The sequence below is a fragment of the Sander vitreus genome, chromosome 5 (genome assembly GCF_031162955.1).
Source record: "Sander vitreus isolate 19-12246 chromosome 5, sanVit1, whole genome shotgun sequence".
NCBI classification, from domain to species: Eukaryota; Metazoa; Chordata; class Actinopteri; order Perciformes; family Percidae; genus Sander; species Sander vitreus.
In genome coordinates this window covers 34,128,120-34,155,068 of record NC_135859.1, presented here as the reverse complement: position 1 = coordinate 34,155,068, position 26,949 = coordinate 34,128,120, and the positions used below count along the sequence as shown (strand labels likewise).

General features: G+C 41.7%; 2 protein-coding genes across 2 annotated transcripts in view; one reads left to right on the top strand and one right to left on the bottom strand.

Annotated features, from left to right (window-relative positions):
* The window catches only part of bin3 (bridging integrator 3), a 46,047-nt gene extending 34,703 nt beyond the window's left edge, over positions 1-11,344 (top strand). The window contains exons 7-9 of the mRNA XM_078251619.1: positions 4,904-5,045; positions 6,677-6,811; positions 9,807-11,344. Of these exons, the coding sequence (XP_078107745.1) occupies positions 4,904-5,045; positions 6,677-6,811; positions 9,807-9,953 (424 nt within the window). The 3' untranslated portion in view covers positions 9,954-11,344. The remainder of the gene's footprint in view (positions 1-4,903; positions 5,046-6,676; positions 6,812-9,806) is intronic.
* A 688-nt stretch (positions 11,345-12,032) lies between these two features.
* acsl2 (acyl-CoA synthetase long chain family member 2) overlaps positions 12,033-26,949 on the bottom strand; it is a 31,332-nt gene continuing 16,415 nt past the window's right edge. The window contains exons 2-20 of the mRNA XM_078251617.1: positions 26,612-26,832; positions 25,272-25,386; positions 24,188-24,252; positions 23,389-23,490; positions 21,371-21,470; positions 19,825-20,003; positions 18,285-18,317; positions 18,042-18,093; positions 17,834-17,907; positions 17,439-17,516; positions 16,578-16,712; positions 16,002-16,136; positions 14,981-15,149; positions 14,787-14,875; positions 14,123-14,239; positions 13,875-14,018; positions 13,680-13,781; positions 13,519-13,590; positions 12,033-12,237 (exon numbers count right to left, since the gene is read on the bottom strand). Coding sequence (XP_078107743.1) covers positions 12,097-12,237; positions 13,519-13,590; positions 13,680-13,781; positions 13,875-14,018; positions 14,123-14,239; positions 14,787-14,875; positions 14,981-15,149; positions 16,002-16,136; positions 16,578-16,712; positions 17,439-17,516; positions 17,834-17,907; positions 18,042-18,093; positions 18,285-18,317; positions 19,825-20,003; positions 21,371-21,470; positions 23,389-23,490; positions 24,188-24,252; positions 25,272-25,386; positions 26,612-26,830 — 2,121 coding nt within the window. The 5' untranslated portion in view covers positions 26,831-26,832 and the 3' untranslated portion in view covers positions 12,033-12,096. The remainder of the gene's footprint in view (positions 12,238-13,518; positions 13,591-13,679; positions 13,782-13,874; positions 14,019-14,122; positions 14,240-14,786; positions 14,876-14,980; positions 15,150-16,001; positions 16,137-16,577; positions 16,713-17,438; positions 17,517-17,833; positions 17,908-18,041; positions 18,094-18,284; positions 18,318-19,824; positions 20,004-21,370; positions 21,471-23,388; positions 23,491-24,187; positions 24,253-25,271; positions 25,387-26,611; positions 26,833-26,949) is intronic.

Here is a 26,949-nt window from a genome sequence, read left to right as displayed (position 1 = left end):
GACTATAAAGTAAGGCATTTACATGATCTGAAATTGAGCAGAGGAAGTAAGTTCATAAACGAGTTTAGAAGCCAAGCTAAACTGGCCTCTTTATTAACTTTGTTCCCCTTTTTTTAAAACTGCAGCAATATTAGTTATTAGTTTATCAAGGCGTCTTCTTTAGAAAACTGAGACACAAAAAGCTACCACACTTTAAAGCTTCCATTAAGATTCCATTAGTCCATCCCTAATGAATATTTTTCATTGTTTACTTCTCGTCTCGAAATACTCTATTGGTGATCTTGTGTCATCATAAAGACAATTAGCGACCAGTTGAAAAGGAGAACGTTAATGTTAATGGAAGACCTTGAAGTCTGTGTGTGTGTGTGTGTCTGTGTGTTTTTGCTATTTAAAATGTTGGCATTCTTAATACTTTGTATACTTAATAAACAAACGATAAAGAGGCAGCTCTCCACCCCCTCCTCTACTCTTTCTATCTCTCAGGCCCAGACGTGTATTTCGTCCACTCAGCAGGGTCACTGAATGACATCACCGTGTTTATGTGAGGGGAGGGGAGTGCGTGGGCATTGAGGCATTTGTGTTATCGAGGCCTCCTAACCTAGCCCTATCTGCTCCGTTGCTCTTTTGGGTGAGACAGAAGTCAAGCCTGTTTTGAGACCTCTGCCCCAGGCTGAGATGTGACTAGACGGGCCCTCTCAGTCAGAGGAAGACTCGGCCCCTGGAGCAGGTTGTAAGGCCTGGAGCTGACTCGACTATTTGGCCTTAGCTGGGGGGAGCGATGCAGATTTGGGAAGGGGAAGTGATTAAATTTGATCACAATTTGTTGTTGAATTTTTGTAATCTAAGTTAAGTTTTGTACCCAGGATGTTTGCTATGAGGTTGTCTGTCTTTCTTTTTTCTTTTTTTCTTCTTATCTGGTATATCATGTATCCAGGCTGCGTGTGTTGTCTGAGTTTTGATCAACAAAGCACAAGACAAGTTGCAGCAGATCAAACTCTCCTCCTGCTGAGACAAAAGAAGGTTCTGCTGGTATGTACGTCACCCTTTCACAACGTCCCATGGCCCACTGCTCTTAAATCTTTTACAACTGGTGGTATTTATTTTATATTCACAGTGAGCGTATTTGAACAAAACTAGCCACGTGATGTAACCTTGTCTGACACTCTTTATCTGCAGCCGTGACACTTTGGAGGTGGTGTTTGACACATAAACAATTCTATTTCCCACATTTTTAGTGGTTTGCTGTGTGTTTCTTTGCAGTAGTGAGTTAGGGACAGCCAGACTGAGGGTGTCTAGACCAGACTTGGGCTTGGCCTTCGGGTCAGGCTGGCCTGTCTGTGGATTGGCAGCTGCTCATAAACACTCTCTCCGGGCCAGATGCTATTTCCATCCAGCCTGTTCACCACACCCTGACCTGTCACATGGACAGCGGTGTGCCCTTGGCCCCCACGCAGCCCTCAACCAGACGAGGCGGACCGCAAATGCAGACGTAACCAGCTGACCGGTAGTTGTGTCCAGTCAATGCCAGGACATCGAGGGAAATGTCCAGTAGCTACCATCACCAGAGCTGCAAAGATTAATGGATTAGTTGTCAACTATTACATTAATTGCCAACTATTTTGATAATGGATTAATCAGTTTGATTTGAGTTTTTATGAAAATAAAGTCAAACTTCTCTGATTCCAGCTTCCTAAATGTGAAAATATTCTAGTTTCTTCTCTCCTCTGTGACAGTAAACTGAATATCTTTTGAGTTGTGGACAAAACAAGACATTTCAGGACGTCATCTTGGGCTTTGGGGAAACACTGATTAACGTTTTTCACCATTTTCAGACATCTTATAGACCAAATAACTAATCGACTAATTGAGACAATAATCGACAATGAAAATAATTGTTAGTTGCAACCCCATTCATCACTACTATCCAAGTATGTGCAGTCACATACAACCAAGGCTACTGCTGCATATTTCCGTGTGGGAACCTTTGACGCCGCTGAGTCACTGGACACAGAGAGCCCTGAATGTAACAGTCAGCATCCAGCATGGAAAGGACAGGAATGGGTTAACAAGCAGTTGGCTTTGTGTCTAGCTCTTCCGCCTCCTTCAGCCCAGGAGCGCAGCGGCCCTCAAGTCTCTGTGTGCTGAAACATAGTAGTTGCTGGCAGTGTTGTCCCACTTTAGAGCACACAAACTGCACGCCATTGTGATGTGTAATGAGGAAATTGCACCGTGCTGTCAGGTGAAGCGCGCTGGTGAGAACGCAATCGGCCTTGGGTGTCGTCTGTGTCGGTTTGCCGCTGCGTTGTCATCAGCCAATGGTGTTGGAGAGCAGTCATGCTTAGAGGGCAGTTACATAATCCCTTGGCACTTCAAGTATGTGTACACTGGAGCAGATAGTAGACTTGAGGATCGGCATCCACCCCTGCTATAAACTGGGCCAAAGTGGTATTTTATAAATAGCGGTAGAGCGTGGGCCGCGGGGCCGGGCTTTGCTGAGCTCCGTGATGTCACTCAAAACGCTACACCACTCCTTGCTTTACTTCCTGTAGGAAACAATCCCCGCTTGTCTGAGACTGAGCTTTAGTTTGCGTCACTTTCTGCGCTCTCCTGCCCTCTGCTTAGGTGCACAGGCAGACACAAGCTAGTTATTTTTTATTTTTTTTTATCACAACCAATCCACTAGTTCTCAGTGGTTCCCTCATCTGCTGCACAGCGCAGGGCAAGGGTTGGCATGGAGAGGAATGTAAATCATAAAGCCCACACATTTTGTGTCTAATAACACTATGGGCAGAGGCACACATAACAAACTATTGTAGTACCGTGTGCCTACACAGTTGATGAAAGGTTGTAAATGAGTCATTCAAAAAAAGCTAAATCTCACTCTTCATTACGAGTGATTTTATTACTGACTCGCATGCAGCAGACACCTGTGTGAATAATCTTGTGGCCTGCTTTTTAAAAACACGGTCACTGCTTTGTGTCTCCATGTCAGACCAAAACATGTTTCTTAATGTTTGTTTTGTTAAGTTTGCTTTGCTAATTTGTCAATGACTGCTGGGATTTTTATTTACAGCTTGCTGCCGTGTATTTCCCCTTCACTATAACACACATTTGAAGGATATTCTTTGTCTTCTCAAACTAATGAAAAAGGAGCATAGGAGATATAAGGAAAATATGAGAAAACGTTGTTGAATATGATGATAATAATTAAACAGATATGAAAGTGTTCTCAGTTCTGCCTTTTCTGCTGCTTTTAATATTCTGCTATTGAATAAAAAATAATTTCCATTGTCTTTTATTGAATAAATTGATCAACACAGAAGGCACCATTAAAAAAGAAAAAGGAAAAAAAAAAGTTGCATTTTAGAGTGTAGTTTTCTATCAATACTCTCTTTAACTAAAAAAAACTCTTGTAAAAGTGTCTTTCGGGATGTGTTTACTGCGCAGGTTGATATCACGATGATGATAAACAATTCATTGTGCAGTCCTAGTCTGAACAAATAATGCTGGACCCTTAATACAGCTGCATGTTAATGGTTCATACATTAGTAGAGACTTCAGCCTTGTAGTTTAGATGTTGGCTATCATTATTATTATTTCATTTGTTTACTAGATATTATTGGGTTGAATATTTCCTATATGCAGTATTCCTGCTTCCCATTTAAAGCAGCCACAAACCAGTGCAACAAGTCCCAGGATGAAGCTCAGACTCCTGTTGCTAAGTTACAGATGAGTGTTTTCCTATTTTTAGTGCTGAAGACTAGGATTCTCGTTGCAAGAATATATTTTCATTTGGAATATGATAATTGTCGCAAAATGAATTGTTTCATGCCATTTTGAACTACAGTAATTAGATAATAGATTAGAGGAAGCTTAATGCAGAGCTGTCCTCTGGGGCTTGAGAGTGTCTCTACTATAAGATGTTGAGGAGAGGGATTTTATTAATTCATAATGACTTTTATTAAGATAGGATGCCATGCAGAATGCGTGTCTGCAAATTTCATAGAGCAGGAAAGCTGTTTTAACAATTCAAGGGACTTCAGTTTCTCCCAAAAAAATAGGGCTGTTAGATTATGATCTAGATATCTATTAGATAAAATTATAATCACAATTATTTTTGTCAGTATTAAAATCACGATTATTTAACATGATTTAAAGACGTTGCATTTATTGAATTAAAAAAACTGTGAAACAGTTAAAGCAAATCTTAACTTTTTAAATTCCCCTTAAAATAACAAACAAAGGGCACATGCTCGATTGTATCCCACCCATTTTTGACACCATGAGCAGAGCTTATGATCACACTATCCCCCCCTAACCCTTTGTCAGACATTTTTGGCATTTCCTCTGACGCTGACCTCCCTGTTGCACTAAGGTGGGCCCTGGCGTTTACATCTCTGCTAGCTCGGAGACTTGAACTCTTGTTCAACTGGAGGCTCTCCCGCCCCCCCCCCCCCACACACACACACACACGCGACCGTTGGATTAAAGAAGTGCTCGACAACCTGAAGGTTGAGAAGTTTAGATCATCTCTGAAAGGCTCTATCTCCACATTCCTAGAGACATGGAACCCTTTCCTAGAATTAGTCTCCCTCGGCTTATTTCCCAACTGGGAGGACTGAGTTCCTCCTAGACTGCTCCACTCGACGTCAGCTGCCCCATTCCCCCTCTCTCTCTGCTTTCATGTCTTCATCTGTCCTATGAAAATAAAAGCCTAAAATGCCCAAAAACATTTATCTAAAAAAAAATTTATTAAGTTTTTTTTTCATACCCTGGTGTGAGTGTCTGTGTATTTTTTTTTTGTTGCTTGCATGATTGCACGCTTGTCTGTGCACATTTTGTTTAGACTCTTATTGGTTGTGTCAGAGATATCTAAGGTTGTATGTGTGCTGGTTTGTCGCAGGTACAGCGGCGTCTTCCCCAGCCTCAACATGGCAGTGAAACGCCGGGAACAGGCACTGCAGGACTACAAACGGTTGCAATCCAAAGCGGAGAAGTATGAAGAGAAAGAAAAAACTGGGCCCGTTATGGTCAAACTACATCAGGTACTGCGAGTTTCAAGCCTGCATCAGTGCACGTGTTGGACCACTCCAATGCTCCCTCTATCTGCAGAGCGGGCAGAGTTCACTTGCTCTCACAGGTTGCACATATTGTTGAACAGGGCGCAATAAGTGGAAAAAGACACAAACGCTGACTGGATATGAACAAAAATAGTTAGTAGCACATGCATACTGTACATGTGCGCTCCTTCACCCACGCAAGCTACCAGGCTCTCAAGTAGTGCCTTTTCAAAAAGGCACTGCTGCACATCTACAGGCACGTAATTGAGAATCGTAGACACACATACACACCAGGCCATTACAGAAGCGCACACATTCACAGATAGATAGCGCTGCAGTGTTGCCTATGCTGTTGCCTGCCTTTAACACATCCTCACACGGCGAGCCACCCACACACATTGAGAAAAGCACTGTCAGGGGAACAAAGCCTTGAAGAGGCCCCTATATCCATGCCCTTTAAATCCCTGTGCACTTAAAGAAATGATCCTGACAAAACACTCGTATGCCATTTCGACTGGCCATGTGTGAAGAAAACTGACGCGAAGAGACCACACCGTCACGCAGGAGATAAACAATATGTTGTAGTTTTAATATAGCAACATCCCCCCTTCCCCTTAATAAAAATTCTCACCCTCTCACACATATTCATTGTGCTTTCCATAACTCCGTGCCTACAGTAGACTACCCACTAATAGTCACACAGAGATCAGTGGTGCTGGAGTCCACTCACAGCCAAGTCTGCCCACATAACCCACTCCTCCTCACTGTGGTCGTGATTACAGCCTTTTATTTATTGTACTGCTTCTTCGTGGGAATTAGGCAAATATCTTTCTGAACAATAAGAAAGACACTAAAGATGGCTCCTGTGTTGAAATACTTAAAACTAACTTTCCATTTGCAGTAGTGCTGGGTTTAAAAAAAAAAAAAAAAGATCTTCGTCTGAATGTTTCCGATATCGATTCATATAATCCTGAGATCGATCTTTTAAGAGGCTCCGTTTTAATGCTGGAGTGCAGATATTGGTTTCATATTAAACTAGACGATCTAAGGAATCCATGTTATGCTAAATAACGCTCCAAAGTTATGGTAAATGTTGGCGAGGGATAAACTGCCATGGCCATTTTCATGGATGTATTCCTTTAGGTCTCCGTCTCTGCATCACACCCTCTGCACTAAAGAAAGCACTCTTCAAAAAACATTCTGTCTCTATGGAACTGCTTTGCGGTCAATTCTTAACGTCAACATTAATATTTTTAATAATGCAGCAGGTTACAGGGTTCCTTGTGCAATATATAAGCATTAGTTCTCTGAGAATCTCGCTCTCTGAAATATGCCTAATTGAATCGATATAGAATAAAATTTGGACCTTTGTGAATCGGAATCGAATCAATTCAGGAAATCAGTGGCGATAACCAGCCCTGTTTCATGGGTTGGTATTTGTTTTTGTCGAAATCTGCCACTCTTTGTACCAGTTTTTGTGGAAGAATGTGTAAAATGATGTGTAAATTACAACACGCGCTGACGTGGTGAAATGAGAAGATGTTATGTTGAGTTAGAAGTGATGGTGACAGATGGTGACCCGTTCTTTTGTTTCCCCCTTCCCCTCCACACCCCAGGCCAGAGAGGAGCTCCGACCGGTCCGCGAGGACTTCGAGGCCAAGAACAAGCAGCTGCTGGATGAGATGCCCAAGTTCTACCACAGCCGCATCGACTACTTCCAGCCCAGCTTTGAGGCTCTCATCAGGGCGCAGGTTCGTGATCACCCTCCTAACAATTTGTCTAAGTCCACTCGAAGGGAACAATTTACAGGGACATAAATATTATAGATGCAGTTCAATACATATACGAAACCATGCGGCATTGGCATACAGCAGGTCTTCATAATAGCAGGTCACCATGCTATCATAGGCGGCTGCCTATGATAGCAGACAGAGCACAGTACCTTGCTAGCTGTTTAGCCCACACACACACACACACACACACACACCTACACCTAGGACTGCAACTAACAACCCTATACAAATATTTTTGTGTCAGAATAATAAAAAAATGTTTGAAAGAATGTTAAGAAAAACGGGAAAAAAAAGAAGAAAAGTGTCAAAATACATGTCAAAACTTAAAAAAAGAAAAAAAACCTCAAATTGATTAAAAAAAACAAACCTCAAAATCGTCCACAAACCCCTTCCCCCCCCCATCAAAAAGTGTCAAACGTAAAAAGAAAAACGTCTCAAACGCCAACTGGACTCTTGATTGGCCAACAGCACATTGAAATCAAATCATTCAACAAGCATTCTCCGATGGGGGCAAGAGAACGATAACATAATTTATGATATGACTATGCCAGAACGGGCAAGTAGGTAGTTATATTTACTTGCCCGATGTGGCGTTTTAGTTTAGTTGGCGATTAATTCAATAGTTGATGAATCGATTAATCTTTGCAGCTCTACAGCCCCCAGTGTCTGTTCAGCCCTCTGAGCGTTGGTTAAACAGTGGATGAAGTGTCTGATGGAAGGGAGTGTATAATCCTTGCAGTCTGTCTCCCTCCACGCTGTCCTAATGTGATTAACCCCCAGTGACGGCCCACACGGCTGTGTTTAGCCCAGGAAGGCCTCATCTGTCTGGCTCCACTGCAGCCCTGCGAGTCTCCAACCTGGAGCTTCTCTCAAAGCAGCTGGGCAACTTAAGTTAGCGCCAACGTGTCCCTCTCCCCCAACCCAGACTTGCCTGGCCATGTCATTTCCTCTTTAGGACGGTCACTGGCACACTCCTAATTACTAAACTAGATTATCCTAATGACAATTATAGGGTTCTATGATGTTCTTTGAACTTTAAAAATAGCAAACAGAGCAATCAACTATAACCGACATGAAATATCTCCGTAGATCTGAGCTCAGTTCTTTTCTCTTTTTAGGGTTAAATCACATTTTGTACCTGGCTTTGCATGGTGCAAGAGCTCTTATTAGTCACACGCATGCTATTTTATATCTACAATATCTTTATTCATGTGGCTCACACACATGAATGAGCATCTACACATGTTTACACATACACACAGCCACACGTGGGTGGCCAGTGGACCGCTGGACCTCGTCCCCAGCCTCGCTGCATGTGCTCGGTCTCATCCTCCACTCCCTTCTCTCGCAGCCGCTGTTGCTGCTCGGCTCCCAGCGGCAGCAGGGAAAAGGCACAAAGGCTGCCTTTGTTGAGAGCCTTCAGCCTAACTAACACCAGTCCTGTCCAGCAACTGTCAGCGGGACACTTGGCCTGACCTGTCCACCTGTACAGATGTTGATGAATTGTGAGATTGTCTTGATTTTTTTTCTTCACAATTTTGCGCCATCTGCTGCATGTGTTCATTCGGAAAAAACACTTTCTTTCTTTCTTTGTCCTTTTCTCAGTTGATTTTCATTGTTTCCTGAAACAGTTTTTAAGGACTTACTGGATAGAATGCAACATCAATTATTCATTCTCTTTAGGCTAAGAGGTCAAAGTGTAACATATCTGTGTAGATATTAAGCAGCTGGGGCTTATAGTATGTTAAAATGGCCAGACAGAAGTCTTGTAATTTAAAGCTCTGCTTCACCCAAAGACTCGTGTTTGTATCGTAGGTGGTCATAGGCTGCGTTTACCTCTCGTGGTGACTAGACTAATTATAATAGCAGAGTGTCTTTGCTCCAGAGGGCACTCAGACACTGATCTGGTGTACATTATCATCACTGGTCATATGGACATTTCCGATGGCCCTTTCAACAAACCCTTTTGAAAAAGAATATCCGCTTTACCCCCACAAACAGCTGGAACCCAATACTTATGGCCCACTCATGTGGTTTAGGTGGCAAATATCGGTATAAACACATAAAGGTCTTTCATACCGAGCACTTAAAAAGGCTTGTTCAAGGTGGTTTAGAAATATTTTTTTTCCTTTTGTCTGACAGCGTCAAATCTGCTCTTGACAGAGTCAGACAAATGTTATTTCTATACAAGATTACTCTTTATGACCGTTTATTTCCAGCTTGATCTAGCTCTTATTCTGATGTGACCCTTAGCGAATCAGTAAGCATTTCTCCCACTGGTTTCTTGGTTGATCTGGCTGTTTCAGCCTACAATAGGGGACACATGCAATTTCCGAGAAGCCAGCGATGCCCCCTTAAGAGCATGGTATCGTATGCATCGCTGCATGAATAAATATTGAGATGTGTGTGTGTGTGTGGGTTTAAAGGGGTTGTATTTTCCGAGTACTTTCATTCTCTGCCTACTCTTCTGGAGTCTTGTAATGTGATTAAAGTCTATTAATCATCAAAGCAACTCTCTAGGGAGCCTGACTCATGAACTAAGGGGAAGAAGCAGGGGTGGGAAGTGTCAAGAAAGCTTTCAGTGAACACTCTCTATCTCTTGTTCAGATTGGGAGAGAAAAGCAGGGTCACTACCGGCTGAAGTGCTGGGTTTTTGGAGCTTTGTCGGACTTGTTTGATATCTGTGGGCTCCCTCTTCGCCTCTCGAATCACTTCTCATTAGCGGGGTTGAAGAGGTATGAGAGCAGCAGCTTCAGCCTAGTGTAAGTGAAAGCAAGGTTAGATTGTGCGAGTGCAGCAGAGTTTGGATATAAAAGTTGTTGGGAGTTTTTTTTTTTTTCCTTAGAGGCGGATTGGCCCCGTCAAGTCGAGTCTCTGTCAGAGGACAGACGGGACTATTTTTTTCTGCCATCACAGACTAAATCTTTGACCTTTTCTCTTCCTGCCCCTCCAGGTTGTCTATTTCACCGAAATGTACAAGATCTTCAGCGAGTTGACAGACCAGATCGACCAGGCAGGGCTGACTGACGAGCAGAGGGAGAGGGACACCGAGGCCAAGCTCAGCGAGTTGCGTGCTTTGTCCATTGTCGCCGACGACTGAGGGAGGGAAGCCAAAAAATGCCTCTCTGAATGGATTGCACTCTTTTCAGGCTCCTTGGCGCAGTTCAAACGGACAGCAATGGCCTTAACCTGATCATCAGATTGTTTCCTTGCGGCCTCGTCTCCCCCCCCTTATTCCTCTTGCACTACACTCCCATGCTTCTTTCTCTCCACAGAGACTCTCTGCAACTCAAACTGCTGCAGCTAAAATGCCACATTAACTAAGCCATCAGCCAAGTGCAACATTATAAGCCAAATTGTTATTTTTTTTGTGTCGTTTTTTTTCTAAGGGAAGGAATCAAACTGGTTCTCGTCAGAATCAATTAACAGGGATACACTTCTTGGTTTCAGAGATGTCTATAAGCATTTGAGCAAGGAAATGTGTTTTTTTTTTAACAATCTGTGAAACCGTTTTTATTACCCAAGTTTGAAATGACAAACACTGCAGACAATGTATTGTAGGTAACTGGCTAGAAAATGTATGTCTTGTGTTTTTGGCCTTTGCTGGTTATCTCCAAGTTTAGCTCTGTGCCATGTTTGTTGTGTGAGGGCTGTTTGTTGGGGTTTACAGGATGATGTTGGTAACATCACCTGTGCATAATGTGCCTCCGTTGTCCCGACTGTGGATGTAACACGAAGAAAAAAAAACTTCACTTGAGTGAAGTGAGATTGTGCCCGTGCGAGCAGCGGTGTTGAAAGGTCGACCAATCAGGCTGCGGAGAGAACGAGTCGCTGTTGGAGTCTAACCGCTGTCCAAAACAAAGGCTGGTGCTCCCTCTTGTGGTAAATACGATAAATGACACCCCATTTCCTTTAATTCACACACCATCCATCCTTTGTTTTATTGTTGGCTGTTTAGATGGTCTGTTAGCAGAGAAACCTCGTTGTACCCTCAACACCAGGGTCGGAAGCCAACTTTTTCTTTGTCTTGATTTTTGGACCAAATCCTACTGTCATTGTTTCCACCTTTATCAGGTATCCCCCCCAGTATGATGAACACGCTCTGGTTAATGGGGTTACACGGTGATGTACACACACGGATTTCTCCCATATCATGTTCGTTTATTATATTTTTTAAAGTTGTCACACCAAGAAGTCAACTATTTATTTCTTTGACATAATTTTGAAATTATTGAAGCAAATGTTTAGTTGATTGACTGTGTGTATTGTTTGAGTTACACGTGTGTATTAATGGTTTTTTTTCTAATTAATGAAGAGTTTAAGTGGTAGAGATTGTTTTCCTAACACACAACTAAGTAAATACTGTAACACAGTGGGGTTTAATTTAGGTTTTTTGAAATATGTATTAACACTACAATCTGTTCAGTGACAATGTTTTAGCCATCTAAATGTACAGTCAATCATGAAATAAATGAACTGTGAGAATAGCAACCATGTCTACAATCCTACTTAGAGCTGCAAAGATAGTTGAAGATGTCAACTTAATCAGCAACTATTTTGATAATCGATTAATCAGTTTGAGTCACTTTTTACTGATTTTCTCTGATTCTAGCTCGTTAAATGTGAATATTTTCTGTGACAGTAAACTGAATATCTTTGAGTTGTGTACAAAACAAGACATTGGGCTTTGGGAAACACTGATCCACATTTTTCAGCATTTTCTTAACATTTTATAGACCAAACAACTAATACATTAATCAAGAAAATAATCAACCGATTAATCGACAATGAAAATAATCCTTATTTTTAGCCCTAATCTTACTGTTGTTGTGATGAGCGTAAGTTTAAATATCTACTTTGTATTTCTCAGGGTGAGTGCAGGAGTTGTTGCAGCATTTAAATCACACACACAAGAGTCATCAGGTACTAATCTTTATTTCTGTTCAGTTTTACTTTACTGGAATTAGTCAGTGTCCTGTCAGCAAATCTCAATATAAGCAGTATGTACAGTTCAGCAATTATTATTTTTTTTACAAATCAGCTTCTTGAAACCCTCATTAGTTTTAATTGTTTAAAATCTTTCATAACCGATTAGAAAAATACACGAGCAAGGCACTGCTGGATGTGTGTGATTTGAACTTTCTTCTCCCAGTTTCCTGCCCCAGGTCCCCTCACACCAGTAACCTTTGGGTGTTGTGTGTGTGTGTGTGTGTGTGTGAGAAAGAGTTACTAAGTGGGGTCCTTCAGATGGCTGTCTTGCTGTACATGCTTGATATTTGTTCCTGAAAGACTCTGCGGATGTCGACGCGTCTACTCTTTAGAGTCGGGGTGAGAAGGCCGTTGGCGATGCTGAACGTCTCCGGGTGCAAGTAAACACCCTTCACCTGAAAGGAGAGAAAGGTAAGACGCACACAAAAAAAAAAAATCACAACAAAAAGGTCAGTATTGGGAGGTTAGAAGTAAAGCTGCAACTAACGATTTTATTAATCTGTCGCTTGTTTTCTCGTTTATTGGTTAGTTGTTTGGTCTATTAAATAGTGAAAAATGTAGATCAGTGTCTCCCAAAGCCCAAAATGACGTCCTCAAATGTCTTGTTTTGTCCACAACTCAAAGATATTCAGTTTACTGTCACAGAGGAGAGAAGAAACTAGAAAATATTCACATTTAACAAACTGGAATCAGAAGTTTGACCTTTTTTTTCTTCATAAAAAAAATTACTAATCGATTATCCAAATAGTTGCCGATTAATTTAACAGTTGACAACTAACTGATTAATCTTTGCAGCACTACCTTAAAACTAAAACAACTTTTTTCTTTTACTGCAGATTTGTATTCAGTGTTTAATGACATATTTGGCCCTATCCTGCACCCGGCGCGGCACAAAGCCCAACACAAGTGTCTTTGCTAGTTTAAGACCGACGTAGTTGTCAATTTCCCGTCCAGCGCCCGCGTAGTTTAAATAACAAATGCACCTGGGCCCATCTGTGGCCCATGGGCGTGCTGGTCTTACAGGGAGGTGTGTTCAGGTGCATTCTGGGAGTATTGCTATCTTGAGGCAGGGGGAAGTGATCACGCCATTGACCAACAAAAACCTGGTCTAAAGTCAATAACGCAGCATTTCATTGTTATTTTAATGCCTGCTTCACCTCGTGGAGTTTTGGTTGTGCTCGTGCCATATATGATCTGCTCGCACGCTTTCACTTCACGCACGAGCAGATCAGTTTCTTCTCCTGAAAATCTCTCCTTCCTGCTTAGCAAATCCGCCATCGTAATATCAATGCGCCAAGGTACAAACGCGCCTGGCTTTTAAAGGGAATGGGAGATGACACTCTGATTGGTTTATTGCATGTTACGCCCAAAACACACCTATGATTAATGAAGACACTAAGTATAACTAGCAAAAGTGGATTCGTACACGCCCCAAACGCACCTGCGCCAGGCGCTTCACGCCGTCTGCTTAGAGCTTTAAAATAGGGCCCATTGTCTGTTAATCCAGTACTCTACAGTTGTCACTATTTATATTTTACAGCAGTACATGTTATTTGTTAATCCATTATCTAAATAGTTGGGGATTTATTTTACAGTTGCCAACTAATCGATGAATCTTTGCAGCTCTAGTTAGTAGCTCATGAATTCAACCAAGACTGTCAGCAGAGTTTTCTCACTTGTTCAAAGGACTTCAGCCCCGCTTCCTTCCCCACAGCTGTCATGTCCTCTAATACTGCTTTCTTTAAATCCTGTTTGAAAGACAAATAACTGCTTCAATTGTTTTGTAATGCCAAAAGTAAAATGGTCATGTTATGAAATTGGGGTTTAGATGACATACAGGATTCTGGCACAGCTCTTCATAGGATCCCACAAAGCCTCGCTCTTTAGCCCAGTCAACAAACACCTCCGGGTCAGGTACAACTATGCCTATGAGAAAAGACTGGAGACATGAAGCACAAGGAGACAAATCAAAACGTTAACCCGTAAAAAACAGCAAATGACTTAGGTCAACTGAATACGAATCGCATTGTACCTGTAAACTATCTCCGTGCACGAACACCTGCAGCAGAGGAACACAACGCGTGTAGACATTTTCTATCTTCTCTGGAGCGATGTACTCTCCCTGGGACAACTTGAAGATGTGCTTCTTCCTGTCAATGATGCGTAGCGTCCCGTTCTAGCAGAGGAAAAGGCGGAGACGCACACATTTGCTCACTTACGTGAGAGACTAGAAGATGAAACTCATCAGATTTAGGCTGAGTACTGTGTGTATAATCTTACTGGAAGCCACTGGCCTACGTCCCCACTGTGCAGCCAGCCGTCGCTGTCCAAGGCTTCAGCCGTCCTTTCTGGGTCCCTCAGGTAACCTCTGAACACGCTGGGGCCACTAATACAGATCTAACAGGGACAAAGACGTGAAAAGGGTCAGTCTGACTGTCGATGTGAAAATGTGATTGCTGCTGCAGGGGAAGTTAACATTTGTACAGTGGAACATTTGCACCCCGCAAAAGAAAACGCCACATACAATATTAAATGCTCACACAATACAGTAACGTGAGCTATTTAAAACAAACATTATTTGTAAATCTTTACAATAATTCCCTGAAAGATCCAAGCAGGCCTGCCTCGTTGCATGATCCACATTTTCTTCCAAACTTGCTGCTGTTGTTGGCTGCAGCTTTTGCAACTGTTTACTTTTGATTAGCTGAAGGCCTCTCTATGATTTTTTTCTTACCCTAATGGTGAAACATGATTATCTTATAACCATCAGTGCAGTGTCTGACTTTGATTGTTGATTTTGAAGAAGGCCTGTGGGCCGAACCATCATTTAAAATAGAGAGAAATGCACGTGTAGCTACACTTACTTTCAAGTCTACGACGGCCCTTGGTGTGTGTTACTTTTCGTTATTACGATTAGTATGATGGCACCTTAAGAGTATCTCACCTCTCCATCTCCGTTCTTAGCAAAGTAGTTCATATCAGGGATGTCTATCAGCTTCACCTTGGCGCAGGGCAGCGGAGCCCCTACATGACCTGACAAAGACACATCCACACACCTGATGAGGACAGGATTAACCAGCGCAAAAACCACAAGCAATTCAGAGGAAAAAAAGGGTAAAGAATCAGATGACGTTTTACCTGCGCTCCAGTCTCCGGGCATGGAGAAAGTGCAGCCGGCCGTGCACTCCGTCTGTCCGTAACCTTCGAAGATCAGACAGCCCAGAGTGGCTCTGAGGAAGGACAGCACAGTGGGCGAGATGGGTGCTGAAGCTGTCAAAGCGAACCGCAGATTACCTCCTAAACTGGCCTGAAACACAAGAGTAGCAGAATTTATGTAAAACAGTTCAAATACGTTCACATTGTGGGTGCAAGCTGAATTTCTTTTTAACAGCGTTTTCAACCTAGACCATATTTGACCTAACCCATCTGCATTGACCAAAACCGAGCCAAAATCTTTCGGTGTGCGTGCTTCTCCAATACTCCCACAGGACCAATATGCTCCGGGTGGATTTGGCATTGATTGCTGGAATAGTTGTGCTCCTCTTGTGAACTATTCGCAGGGATGCTGGTCTACGCGTAGCACTGTGTTAAGTGCTGTAAAATAACTGTAAATAAAAACTGTAGAATCCTGGATTAACAGACAATATTCCATTAAACACCGAAAACAAATCTGTAGTAAAAGAGAAAAAAAGATTTGTTTTTGTTTAATGGTAGAGCTGCAAAGATTGTTCGATTAGTTGTCAACTATTATTCGCAAACAATTTTGATATTCGGTGTGAATTTTTGTGAAAAACTTGTGATTCCAGCTCCTTAAAATGTTAATGTTTTCTAGTTTCTTCTCTCCTCTGTGACAGTAAACTGAATATCTTTGAGGTGGGGACAAAACAAGACATTTGAGGACGTCATCTTGGACTTTGGGAAACACTGATCCTACATTTTTTAACCATTTTCTGACATTTTAGAGACCACACAACTAATCCATTAATGGAGAAAGTAATCAACAGATTAATCAACAATGAAAATAATCGTGAGTTGCAGCCTTATTTGCAGATATTTAGTCTTTACTGAAGATCTACATTGAAGGAACTGTTTAAAAAAAAAGAAACGTGGGGAAATATGATCCAGGGTGAACTATTAAATGGAGCTTCCAGCAACTGACCTGAATCCTGTTGAACACCAGTTTGTCCCACAGACTGTTGTTGCGTACGACTCCACTGCTGAGCTCTGCCTGCTTCCTCCTCACAGCGTAGTGAAGCAAGGCCCGTCGCAACGGAGAGGTCACAGAACCCAGGATCTGTATGGAAATCAGTCAAACATCAAACAGAACCGACCAAGAATTACGGTGGCCTTCATAGTCGAACAATCTACAAAAAAATGTGTGAAAAGGTCACTAATCAACAGGGCCGCAAGGAATCTGCTAACTTCCGCTAACATTTCATTCTGGATCACTGCTGAAATCTGTAAAAATAAACAAAAATCTGCAGATTCCGTTTGGGTCTGCTAATCAAAGATGACTTTTAGGGCCCTATGTAATTCATCCCATTTTGCAAACCTTATATTATTCTTTTTATCTAATTTTCACTGCTGCTAAGTGTACCTAGTGTTGCTTAGAGGCCCACGGGCCCCTCAGTGGAGGTAATGAGGGAGGGTCACGTTCCCCACCCAGATTTATTCTTCCCGGTCCGGGGGATTCTCAAACCCTGAGGCCTCCACTGCCCTGAATCTATTTACTGACCTTGTCATAGATGCGATTGAGCAAACGAGGCACAACAGGAAAGAAGGTGGGTTTGAGAGTTTTAATGTCATCCATGAGAAGAGAAATGTCGCCTTGGTAGAATCCTACTCTCGCCCCGTGGCAGAACATAGAGACCTGTGACAGAAAAAAGACTTCATTTAGGGTTTACAACAAGGTTATTATAGTGAAATAAAACTAAAATAAGCAGTGACAAGTACTTTTAGTGAACTGAAACTAAATAAAAACTAAAACCTTGAAGACAAACTAAACTGAAACCATATTGCCAGGTTGAAAAACTTAAACTTGATTTACACACACACTACCAAACAAAAATGTCAAACAGCTATTTTGTATATACTTGTTTCTGTATTTATTGTTTATTTCATATTAAAGCTTCAGTGCGTAACTTTTTAATATTAATGAACGTCCGTTACATTCAAGCCGTTGCCAAATGAGTTGCTACAAAGCTAATTAAGACTATCAGCTCCACACAACTCTCTCTGGATTTCTCAGTATGACTATGTTCAGAAGATTGTGGAGTCCGGGGACTTTCCCGCGCAGAAACTCGAGTGAAGAGAATGACCTCTTCTGAAGAGTCCATCAGGTTTTTTTTAAATCCTCAGTGTCCTCCTTGGCTACTAGCAGCTGCGTGGAGGCGGGGTGGGGGTGCGCAGACAGTTTTGTTGTCATAACTTAAAATCCCTCATGGGGGCGACAGAAACGACGCACTATAGCTTTAACGTTCAGTGTGTTTGTTTGCACCAACCGCCAAGGCAAAATTCCTTGCAAGTGTTACTTACTTGGCAATAAATCCCTTCCTGGTTCGGATTCAAAACAAAAAGTGAGAAATGCATCCGCTACCTGAATCATCCTCTCAAACATGTGGGCAAGCGGCAGGTAAGAGATCGACACATCCTGCTGTTGGATCTCAAACGAACCCTGAGAGAGAGAGAGAGAGAGAGAGAGGGGGGGGGAAATAAAGTGAGCAAAGCACAGGGGAGAGATTAAGTTCAGGCAGCAGGCAATCAAAGTGCAGTATGGCTTTTTCAACAGCAGTTAGATAGTGTAATCTTTATACGGGGGGGTAATTAGTTAAAGTACCTCGCAGTGACAGGGGCAATCAAACTATTAATCATACCATTAGACACAGCGGGGAGAGGGACAGTTTTTGAGATACTGAGACACAAGCAGATGGGAAGTGATGGGAGCTGCGAGGCTGTTCTCAATTAGACAAGGAGGTGGAAGAGTAGACAGACCTCCAGGATCTTAATGACAGAGGAAGTGTTGGAGGCGATGTTGCCGTGGGTGATCATGGCTCCCTTGGGCTTCCCTGGATAAATAAACACGGCATTATGGCAGTGCCATAAAGAGAGCTTGTTAGTGGGCACTTGAGGACACTTCTCTAATGATGTGAATGAGGGATAATTACGCCGAGAGAGACGGTATGGAAATCAAAGACGGTACCTGTGGTTCCACTGGTGAAGCAAACCACGGCCAGATCCTCGGGCTGGGGCGGCTACAGCAGGCAGCAATAAAACATGAGAATATGACAACAGGCTTCCTCTACAAGTGAGTGTTAATGATATCGTATGGGACAGGAGCAACGGGGAAACTGTCATCCTGGCATTTAGAGGGGGATTATCTGTTTACTGGAACCAGTTTGATGTGGTGATGTAGTGTAGCAGCTGAGAGACGATGTAAACTCACCACAGGATCTTTGAGGTTCTGCCTTCCCAGGTCCTAAGAGAACAGGGGACAACGAGGAGTTATTCAGATCAATTTACATATCACCATCGATGACTAAATTAAAGGGGAGACATTTAAAGGAGTCTGCATTACAGGGATTTAGTACTCGTTTTGATTTGAAAAGTCCAGGGCTGCTTTGTAGTCTGGACGGGCACACGGGTCTTATCGGATAGTTAAAGGTATAGTAAGTGATGTTAATCCAATACAGTTTTTGTCAAATTTCAGACTGATCTCATTAAGTGGCGTATGTATGACACGGCATTCGTTCGTATGCCATTTTGGCATGTTATTAAGACGCATAATCGCTTTTTAGCGTGTTTATCAACGCCGTTTGGCCTCCATTGACCTACATTACGTGTGAATTATCGCCATAGCGAGTAGTTTGAAAATGGTCTAGGTGGTGGATGGGTAAAACACAGGACTTTAACCCAGGAGAGCCGGGATTTGCGTCACGTGTGTGGCGTTTATCAACCGTTTTTTTTTTAGTATATAAAGCCTTCCCGAATTTTCTTTTCCTAAACCCAACCGTTTATTGTTTTCCTAAGCGTGTGACGTTGGTCACCGTCATGTTTTTGTCGTTTTTTTGTGTTACTAAAGCCTTTCCCAATGTTCTTTTCCTAAACACGCGTGTGACGTTGTTCTCGCAATAGCACGGCGCGTTCTCTCGTGTATGTTTACATCCGCTGTATACAGCGTAGACATACACGCGGATAGCTCAAAATGCGTACAGATAACACGCCATTTGGCGTGTATGTTTACGCAAAGTCATGATGCCACGTTGAAAATTTAGCGAATATCTCCTCACGGTCACCTAGCTCTCTGTTTTTCTGTGTGCGCTGAAAAGAAATCCGGTGTCAATTAGGGCTGCACAATATATCGTTATTTTATCGTCGTCGCAATATTAACTGGCGCAACAAAGACATCGCGAAAGGTTGCGACATATCGCGGAAGACGCGCAGAGATTTTTTGTGTTAGTTAAAAGAAATTATCAGTAGAAAGCTGCAGTTTTAAATCTAACTGTCATTGCTTTTTATGGTGGGGCCTTTTATATTTAACTCAGTGTTCAATTTGTTCAATAAAAGTTGTTGGAAATGATTTAATTGTATGTTAAAATGTTTCAAGCAATTTTAGCAGAAGACTGAAAGCAGCAGAACTGAGTACACTTAAATATCAGTTTATATATCGCAAATAGTATCGTTATCGCGATATTCAACAACGTTATCGCATGCCGCATATTTTATACACAGCCCTGGCTGTGTAAATGGAAGACACACTAAAACAGCATTTCAGCCAATCGGCAACAGGCGGAGACAGTTGATGGTAGGGGCGGGAGGTGGGGCGGCAGCATGGACGGAGATGAGTTCTGCTACTGGAGCTAAAACTCTTGTGTGGACAGGGATCGTTTCTGTCTCAAAATGCCGCTTAGAAATAAAAACGTAGCAGTATAGATGTAGCCTTAACATATTCAACTAAACAGCCCCTCTGCCTCCATTCTGCTCACCATAAGCTGCTCCAGTTTCAGAACCTCTGTCTCGCAGTTCTTCGCCCTCTCCACGAACGCGTCGCTGAACTCGTTGAAGAGAACCAGGCAGGAGAGCTTCGGAGTCACACCTTTCTCCTTGTTCTCCAACAACGCTGCCGCCTTCTCCTCCCGGTCGCAGATCACCAGAGAGATCTCCGCTAAGAACGCCGCCGACATAAAGAGTTACCAAAACAACAGTAGTGTGTGTTACCTGCTGACAGGAATAGTTCACCACAAACAGAGAGATCCGTAGTTTTTTACTCAGCCTCAGGCGTCTTTTTTTAAGCTGCCAGCATCTGTTTTACATTATAATCCTATGGAGTGAACTGCGTTTTCAAAACAGCCGTGAGCGTTTTTTAAACGCCATCGGCGACTTTTTTCTGCAGCTCAGGGCGTCTTTTTGAAGTTGAAAAAAGTTCAACTTTTCTGAAAAAAAACTGCCAGCTTGACGCCAAGCCGAGTAGCCAGACCTGTCGTTTCCCTAACAACAAGAACAAATTGAGTCGGAGCACAGCAAGTTATACGGTATGACCGGGTGCTTACTGTACGTAGAACTCGCTTTGTTTTAGCTAACGTTAGCACCGCTCGGTCTCTCTGTTCTTTCTCTAGCTCGCTCCACCACTTTGTTTTAGCTAACGTTAGCACTGCTCTCTCTCTCTCTGTCCTTTCTCTAGCTCGCTCCACCACTTTGTTTTATCTAACGTTAGCACCGTTCCACATAGCGCTTTAGGATACTGTAGCAGTAGCTGTTGTTATAGCAACGAAAGACGCTCTCGGCTGCTTTTTGGAACCAAAACACTGCCGGCTTCTTTTCTACTACAAAGGCGCCCTAGTCAACTTTTTCTTGTCAAAAAAATGCCAAGTGTGAACATAGCCTTAGTTGTCAGTGCAGAGAAGACGCTCTTTTCAGTAATATAGTAATACAGTAATTTTCAGTATATATTACATATATATATGTAATACAAAATTAAAAATTTTAAATCAAAACCAAACATTTCTAAAACTCCTCTAGTTTAAAAATCCAACACACGACTGCACACTTGGTCCAAACATCAAACCAGTGATGGAAAGTCAAGTAAGTACATTTACTCGAGTATTATACTTGTTTTGCCATTTTCTACTCCACTACACTTACATGACTTTGAAGATGAAGATTGTTCTGCTGTTCTGTTCATGCTGTCTCCTTTTTATACTCTAGCTAAAAAAACTAAAACTGAAATGAATTGATGTTCATTTTTATTAGTTTATTAACCTGGAAATATAGTTTCAGTTTAGTTTTTCTTGAAGGTTTTAGTTTTTATTTAGTTTCAGTTCATTTAAAAAAATATCTTAGTTTAGTTTTCATTTTAGTTTACTATAAAAACTTTGTCCTGCACATGTTTTGCATGACTCTGTCTCCAAAAACTATCTTCTGGGAGATGAGTTACTGTGTGTTTTTTGGTAAACTATTCCTTTAAATAAAGATAAAATCCCATTAACAATGAACAAAATCTTTGTGTTGTTTCTCCGTGCAGGTTGTTCTCACCCAGGTTGAGTATGTGGACCATGGCCTCCAGGCCCAGAGTGTCGTACAGAGGCACCACGGCCATGGAGAAGGTGTAGCATGCCAGCTCCGAGATGATCCACTGTGAGCAGCAGAGGGAGACAACGCAGCACGGTTAACACTCACTCCCAGCCTCCACACACTGCTGAGCACTAGTTGAGTTAGATATCTAAACATTAAAGCATAACTACCGTTTTTTTTCAACCTGGACCCTATTTTCCTACGTTTGTGTATTTACCATCACAAAAGTGCTTGTTTTGCCACTCACAGGTTAGTTATTGAAATAAAAATGTCACATTAAATCACTTTTTTTTCCTCATTTACAATATCGCTTACTAAAAGGCAGGTAAAGGGTATTCAATATAGGCTCTATCTACCTACACAAATATACTATGAACTGTGCTTATCTTTGACCTGTTAAAATCTATTATTGCTTGGTATTTTTGACAGACAGATTAATATTCTAAGTGTCAGACAACATTATGGAAAGGATTTCTAAGGAGGTCATATAATAATTATAAATAAATAAAAAATAAAACCTTCAAGAAAAACTAAACTGAAACTATGTTGTCAAGTTGAAGCACTAATAAAAATGTAATCAAAATGAACATTCATTTCAGTTTCTATCTGTAATATGACGGCGCTCTGCTGTAATTGCTTCACATCGGACACTAAAGTAGCTTAAAGATGAATAATTAAACTTCATGGTTATTCTCCAACCATGTAGGAACTCAATTGTAAAACTAAATGTTTCAAAACGTTTCTGAAAAACTAGAAAAACACACTGAAAACTAAAAGTAAAATGAAATCCAAAAGTCAAAACTAAAATGAAATTGAAAGTAACTGAAAATTCAAACCTTTTATAACCTTGGTTATGAAATCATAATGCATTTTATATTTACAAAAAGCACTGTGTGTAGATTGGTCTGATGAGGGCTTACAGGCTCTGGTGGAGCAGAAAATTATCTTTCACTTTCAGACTGGCCTTGACTGACAGATACAGATACATATACATATATATTAAAATAATGAGTTTGGGAGCAGGCATACTGCAATATGAATGGCCTGGAGACCCACATTCCCCAGCAGCACTCTGCTCTCAATATGAATTAAGGCACACACACTAAAGCTGTAAAAAAAACTAATTTAATTTAAAAAATCATAGAAGACATTCTGGTAAGAGTTAAGAGGAGCGAACCTCTGTGCAGATGTGCCTGTGAGAATATATTAAGTTCTACGCAGGTGAAATACAAATTTGAGCTGTTTAGAGGTTCATGGATCAAATGAGGCTGCAACTAACGATCATTTTCATAGAAGATTAATCTGTCGATTATTTTCTCGATTAATCGATTAGTTGTTTGGTCTAAAAAATGTCAGAAAATGGTTTTAAAAGAAAAGAAGTGGATCAATGTTTCCCAAAAAGCCCAAGATGTTGTCCTCAAATGTCTCGTTTTGTCCAAACTCAAAGATATTCAGTTTCCTGTCACAGAGGAGAGAAGAAACTAGAACATGTTCACATTTAACGAGCTGACATCAGAGGATTTTTACCTTTTTTCTTAAAAAAACGTATCGAACCGATTAATCGATTATGAAAATAATTGGTTATCTAAGCAACGCTAAAGCTCACAGGTTATTAAGGCTGGGCAATATATTGATGTATGAGACTACATATCGTCTTACACTAATGGACATGTGGACATTTTTGGACTGGTTTTAAAGGCTTATAGTAAAGTGATGTCATTTTCTAAACTTAGCCGTCTAGCCGTCATCTTATGTGTTCTATTATTTGCTTTTACCCACTTAGTCATTATAGCCACATTACTGATGATTATTTATCAAAAATCTAATTGTGTAAATATTTTGTGAAAGCACCAGTAGTCAACCCGACAATATCGCTGCAATATGGACATCGATGCCCCAGCTCTACAGGTGATCATCCAGAGAGGGAACAAATAAAACAAACGCTCGCTACAAAACCAGCGATGAGTCAAGGGTCATACCTCGGGTCTGTTCTGTGCAAATATCCCGACAAACTGCTCCGGGTTGGGCTGGCAGCCTTTGGCCAACAGCCCTGAGCCCAGCACCTGCGCCCGCTCAGCCACCTGAAGAATTAGAAAAACAATCAGGAAACAGCAAAGAGTTAGGACAAATCCGGCGCAAAATGAACCTAGGGGTTAATAACACGTGTACCGAGTCGACCGTTCTCTGGGATTTGTTTTCATGCTAGTCAAATGTGACCAGTTTTATCGCAAACCGCTAATTAGCTTATAACGCTAGTCGTCGGGGCACAGGTAAAGTAAAAAGAAATCGCTATTTTATACCACTAACAAGGCTCAAAATAGCACCACACTTCCACGGTAGCATAATGACGGTCGAACGACGAACGCCGTGTTACCAGTAACATAGCACAAGCACGGCGTTCGTGGTTCGACTGGTCGTGACTGTTTTCCCAAGATGGCGCCTGCCTGTATAGTGAACGGTACTGTCTTTATAATCTATCTTTTTAATAAACTGTCTGTACACTTACAAAGTTCTCAATGCTTCGGTTTACATGTAGGGACCCTCACTATGCTACCGTGGAAGTGCTATTTTACCCGTGCCCCGACGACTAGCGTTATAAGCTAATTAGCGGTTTGCGCTTAAACTGGTCACATTCAATTAGCATGAAAACAAATCCCAGAGAACGGTCGACTCGGTACACGTGTTATTAACCCCTAGGTTCATTTTGCGCCGGATTTGTCCTTTAACATGTTACACAGAAGTGCTGCGATGATGATGAGTACTGAAAACATGTCCGACCTCAGTGTAGGAGATCCACTGGTAGGGCTGGCCGGGCTGTCTGAAGCCCAGACACGGCTCGCTTCCTAAAGTGCACGAGACAGATGTGTCACTTCAGTTCAAACATATGCAATATTAATAGTGTGCTATCTGTTGATAGGTTACTTTTTTTTTTACTTGAATTAGGGACTTTATATCTTGAATATCGTCGCTGTCGGGCAAAAACTTTGTATATCCAAGACCAAGACTTGTGCTTTTCAGGGAATAAAAAATGAATAAAAAAGGCTAATTTGAAAACATTTTGTTCGGCAGAGTCAGATGAAATCGCCTCGTCACTGTTTTAAATATTTGGAAAACCCACAGACAGACGTAAAGGGTGATCAATAGCTTTGATTTATGAAAAGAAAGGAAAATGTCAAAATATGGAAGAACAAGGGGTTCTGCCCGACAGCGACAAAGTTCTGCTTATGACCCATATCAGGTGAAAGTTAGTTTTATTTTTTTCTGAACTGTCAAGATTTAAAACAACTTGCTATCTTACTGCTACAGTTGAAAACAAGCGTGATGTTGAGGATAAAGGATAAAGCCTGACATCCGGCGCATGATGTCAGGTTTTGTCTCTCACCTTCCGCTCTCTGTGTGTTGCCGTTCTCAAAACCCCTTCGCTTCGAAAACAACAAACTTCGAGCTAGCAAGCTACACACAAAGTTTTAAGGAAAATTTGGATGGTGCAACAAGGCAGGCCTGCTTGGTTCTTTCGGTGAATGATTGTAAAGATTTACAGCATTTCCTCTCTAACTGGGACGTTTTGGGACCGATTGGTGGGATTGCTGTGGACAAAGTACACACGGTTATACACTGGTAAGAGCCAATGAGGTTTAACCATGTATCAGCTAATTTAAATATCTCACCTTACTGTATTGAGGGAACAGTTAACTTCATTTAATATTGTATGTGGCGTTTTCTTTTGCAGGTTGAAAATGTTCCACCAAAACAAGTTCCTTCTGGCTGCTGAGATATTCCTTCTTTTGTCACTTCTTTGATATGGTTTCACAGTCAAATTTAGGATCAAGTTAAATAAAATGTGTTGTGAATGCGTCAGCACCTGCGATCCTCAGGCCTCTCTGGAACATGTCAAAGACCGTCCTGGTGTCATCGTAGTAAAACTCCAGCAGTGTGTCGTCTTTAAGAAGAGCCGATCGCCTGCAGCTGGGATCTCCCTACAACAAACACTGCCATTAAACACTTTAAAGGGTAACTTCGTTTTTTTTTTGTTTTTTTTTCAACCTGGACCCTATTTTCCCATGCATTGGTGTCTAGGTGACTAATCGTTGAAGTTGGTCCAGTATTGAGCGAGAACGCTGGAACTGGTAGCTGTAATGTATCCCTATAGGACAAATGCACATCTTCAGTTTCCGTCCACTAGATTATTATTCTAAGTGTCTGACAACATTATGGAAAGGATCCCTACAGAGATGGACCTTTTTGTTAATGAGTAAGATCCTTTTTGTTTAACATGAAACAGCTCCAAAAAGGCCATCACCAAGCCCACCAGACTCCATGTAATTAATCAGTACTTTTAGCGTGTATAGAGCCAGCATACTTTCACATGTAAATGGATGAATTAAGGGTTTATTTCAACCAAACCAGAGTGGTGATTGTTGGACCAGTGGAAAGACAAAGCAAGACGGCTTTTGATAGTTTGATTTTGTTTCTGTCGACTTTGACTGAAGTGTGTTTTTACAATGATAAACTTACTGTTTATTTAAATGGATTAACATGAAACAGCCCCGAAATCACTATCACCAAACTCCTTTTAAATAAACAGTAAGTTTATCATCCTAAAACACACTTAATTTAAAGTCGACAGAAACAAAATAAAACTATCAAAAGCCGTCTTGGTTCGTCTTTCCACTGGTCCAACAATCACCACTCTGGTTTGGTTGAAATAAACCCTTAATTCATCCATTTACATGTGAAAGTATGCTGGCTCTATACACGCTAAAAGTATTGATTATTTACATGGAGTCTGGTGGGTTTGGAGATGGTGATTTTGGGGCTGTTTCATGTTAAACAAAAATGATCTTACTCTAACAAAAAGGTCTCTCTCTGTAGGGATCCTTTCCATAATGTTGTCAGACACTTAGAATAATAACCTGAGTCTGTCAGCGGCAAAAACAGAACTTTTAGTGGACGCAAACTGATGGTGCACATTTGCCCTATAGGTTACATTGCAGCCCGGTTTGTAGCTACTGGTTACAGCGTTCTTGCTCAATACTGGACCAACTTCAACGATTTTTTTTCACATTAGTCAGTTAGACACAAAGAAGACATGGGAAAATAGGATCCAGGTTGAAAAAAAACCCGAAATGACACTTTAATACACTCCTACCATGACGACGTATGCCATTTACATGAATGACGATGCCAACAGCGGCGACTCACATTCACAGCGACAGACTGGGCTTGTAGATCACAGGGAGGACGCATGGGTCGAGGACGGGTCACCAGCCAGTACGCGGTGAGAGACGCCAGGGCTCCGAGACCCAGCAGAGAGGCGGAGGACAGGGAGCAGGACGGCAGAAGACTCCAGAAGTCCTGCGATTCAGAAGCTTTGAGTCCAGCGCTTGAGCGAAGTGACTGTAACCAGTCCTGGAAATGCATAGCTGAGAGAGGAGCAGGACAGAAACAGTGAAAAAGAAGACGCTGCTTTTACATCACAAACGTATCATCATGCTGCAATTTGAAAAATGCAGAGGGCAGCACAATAGCAAAGTGAATCA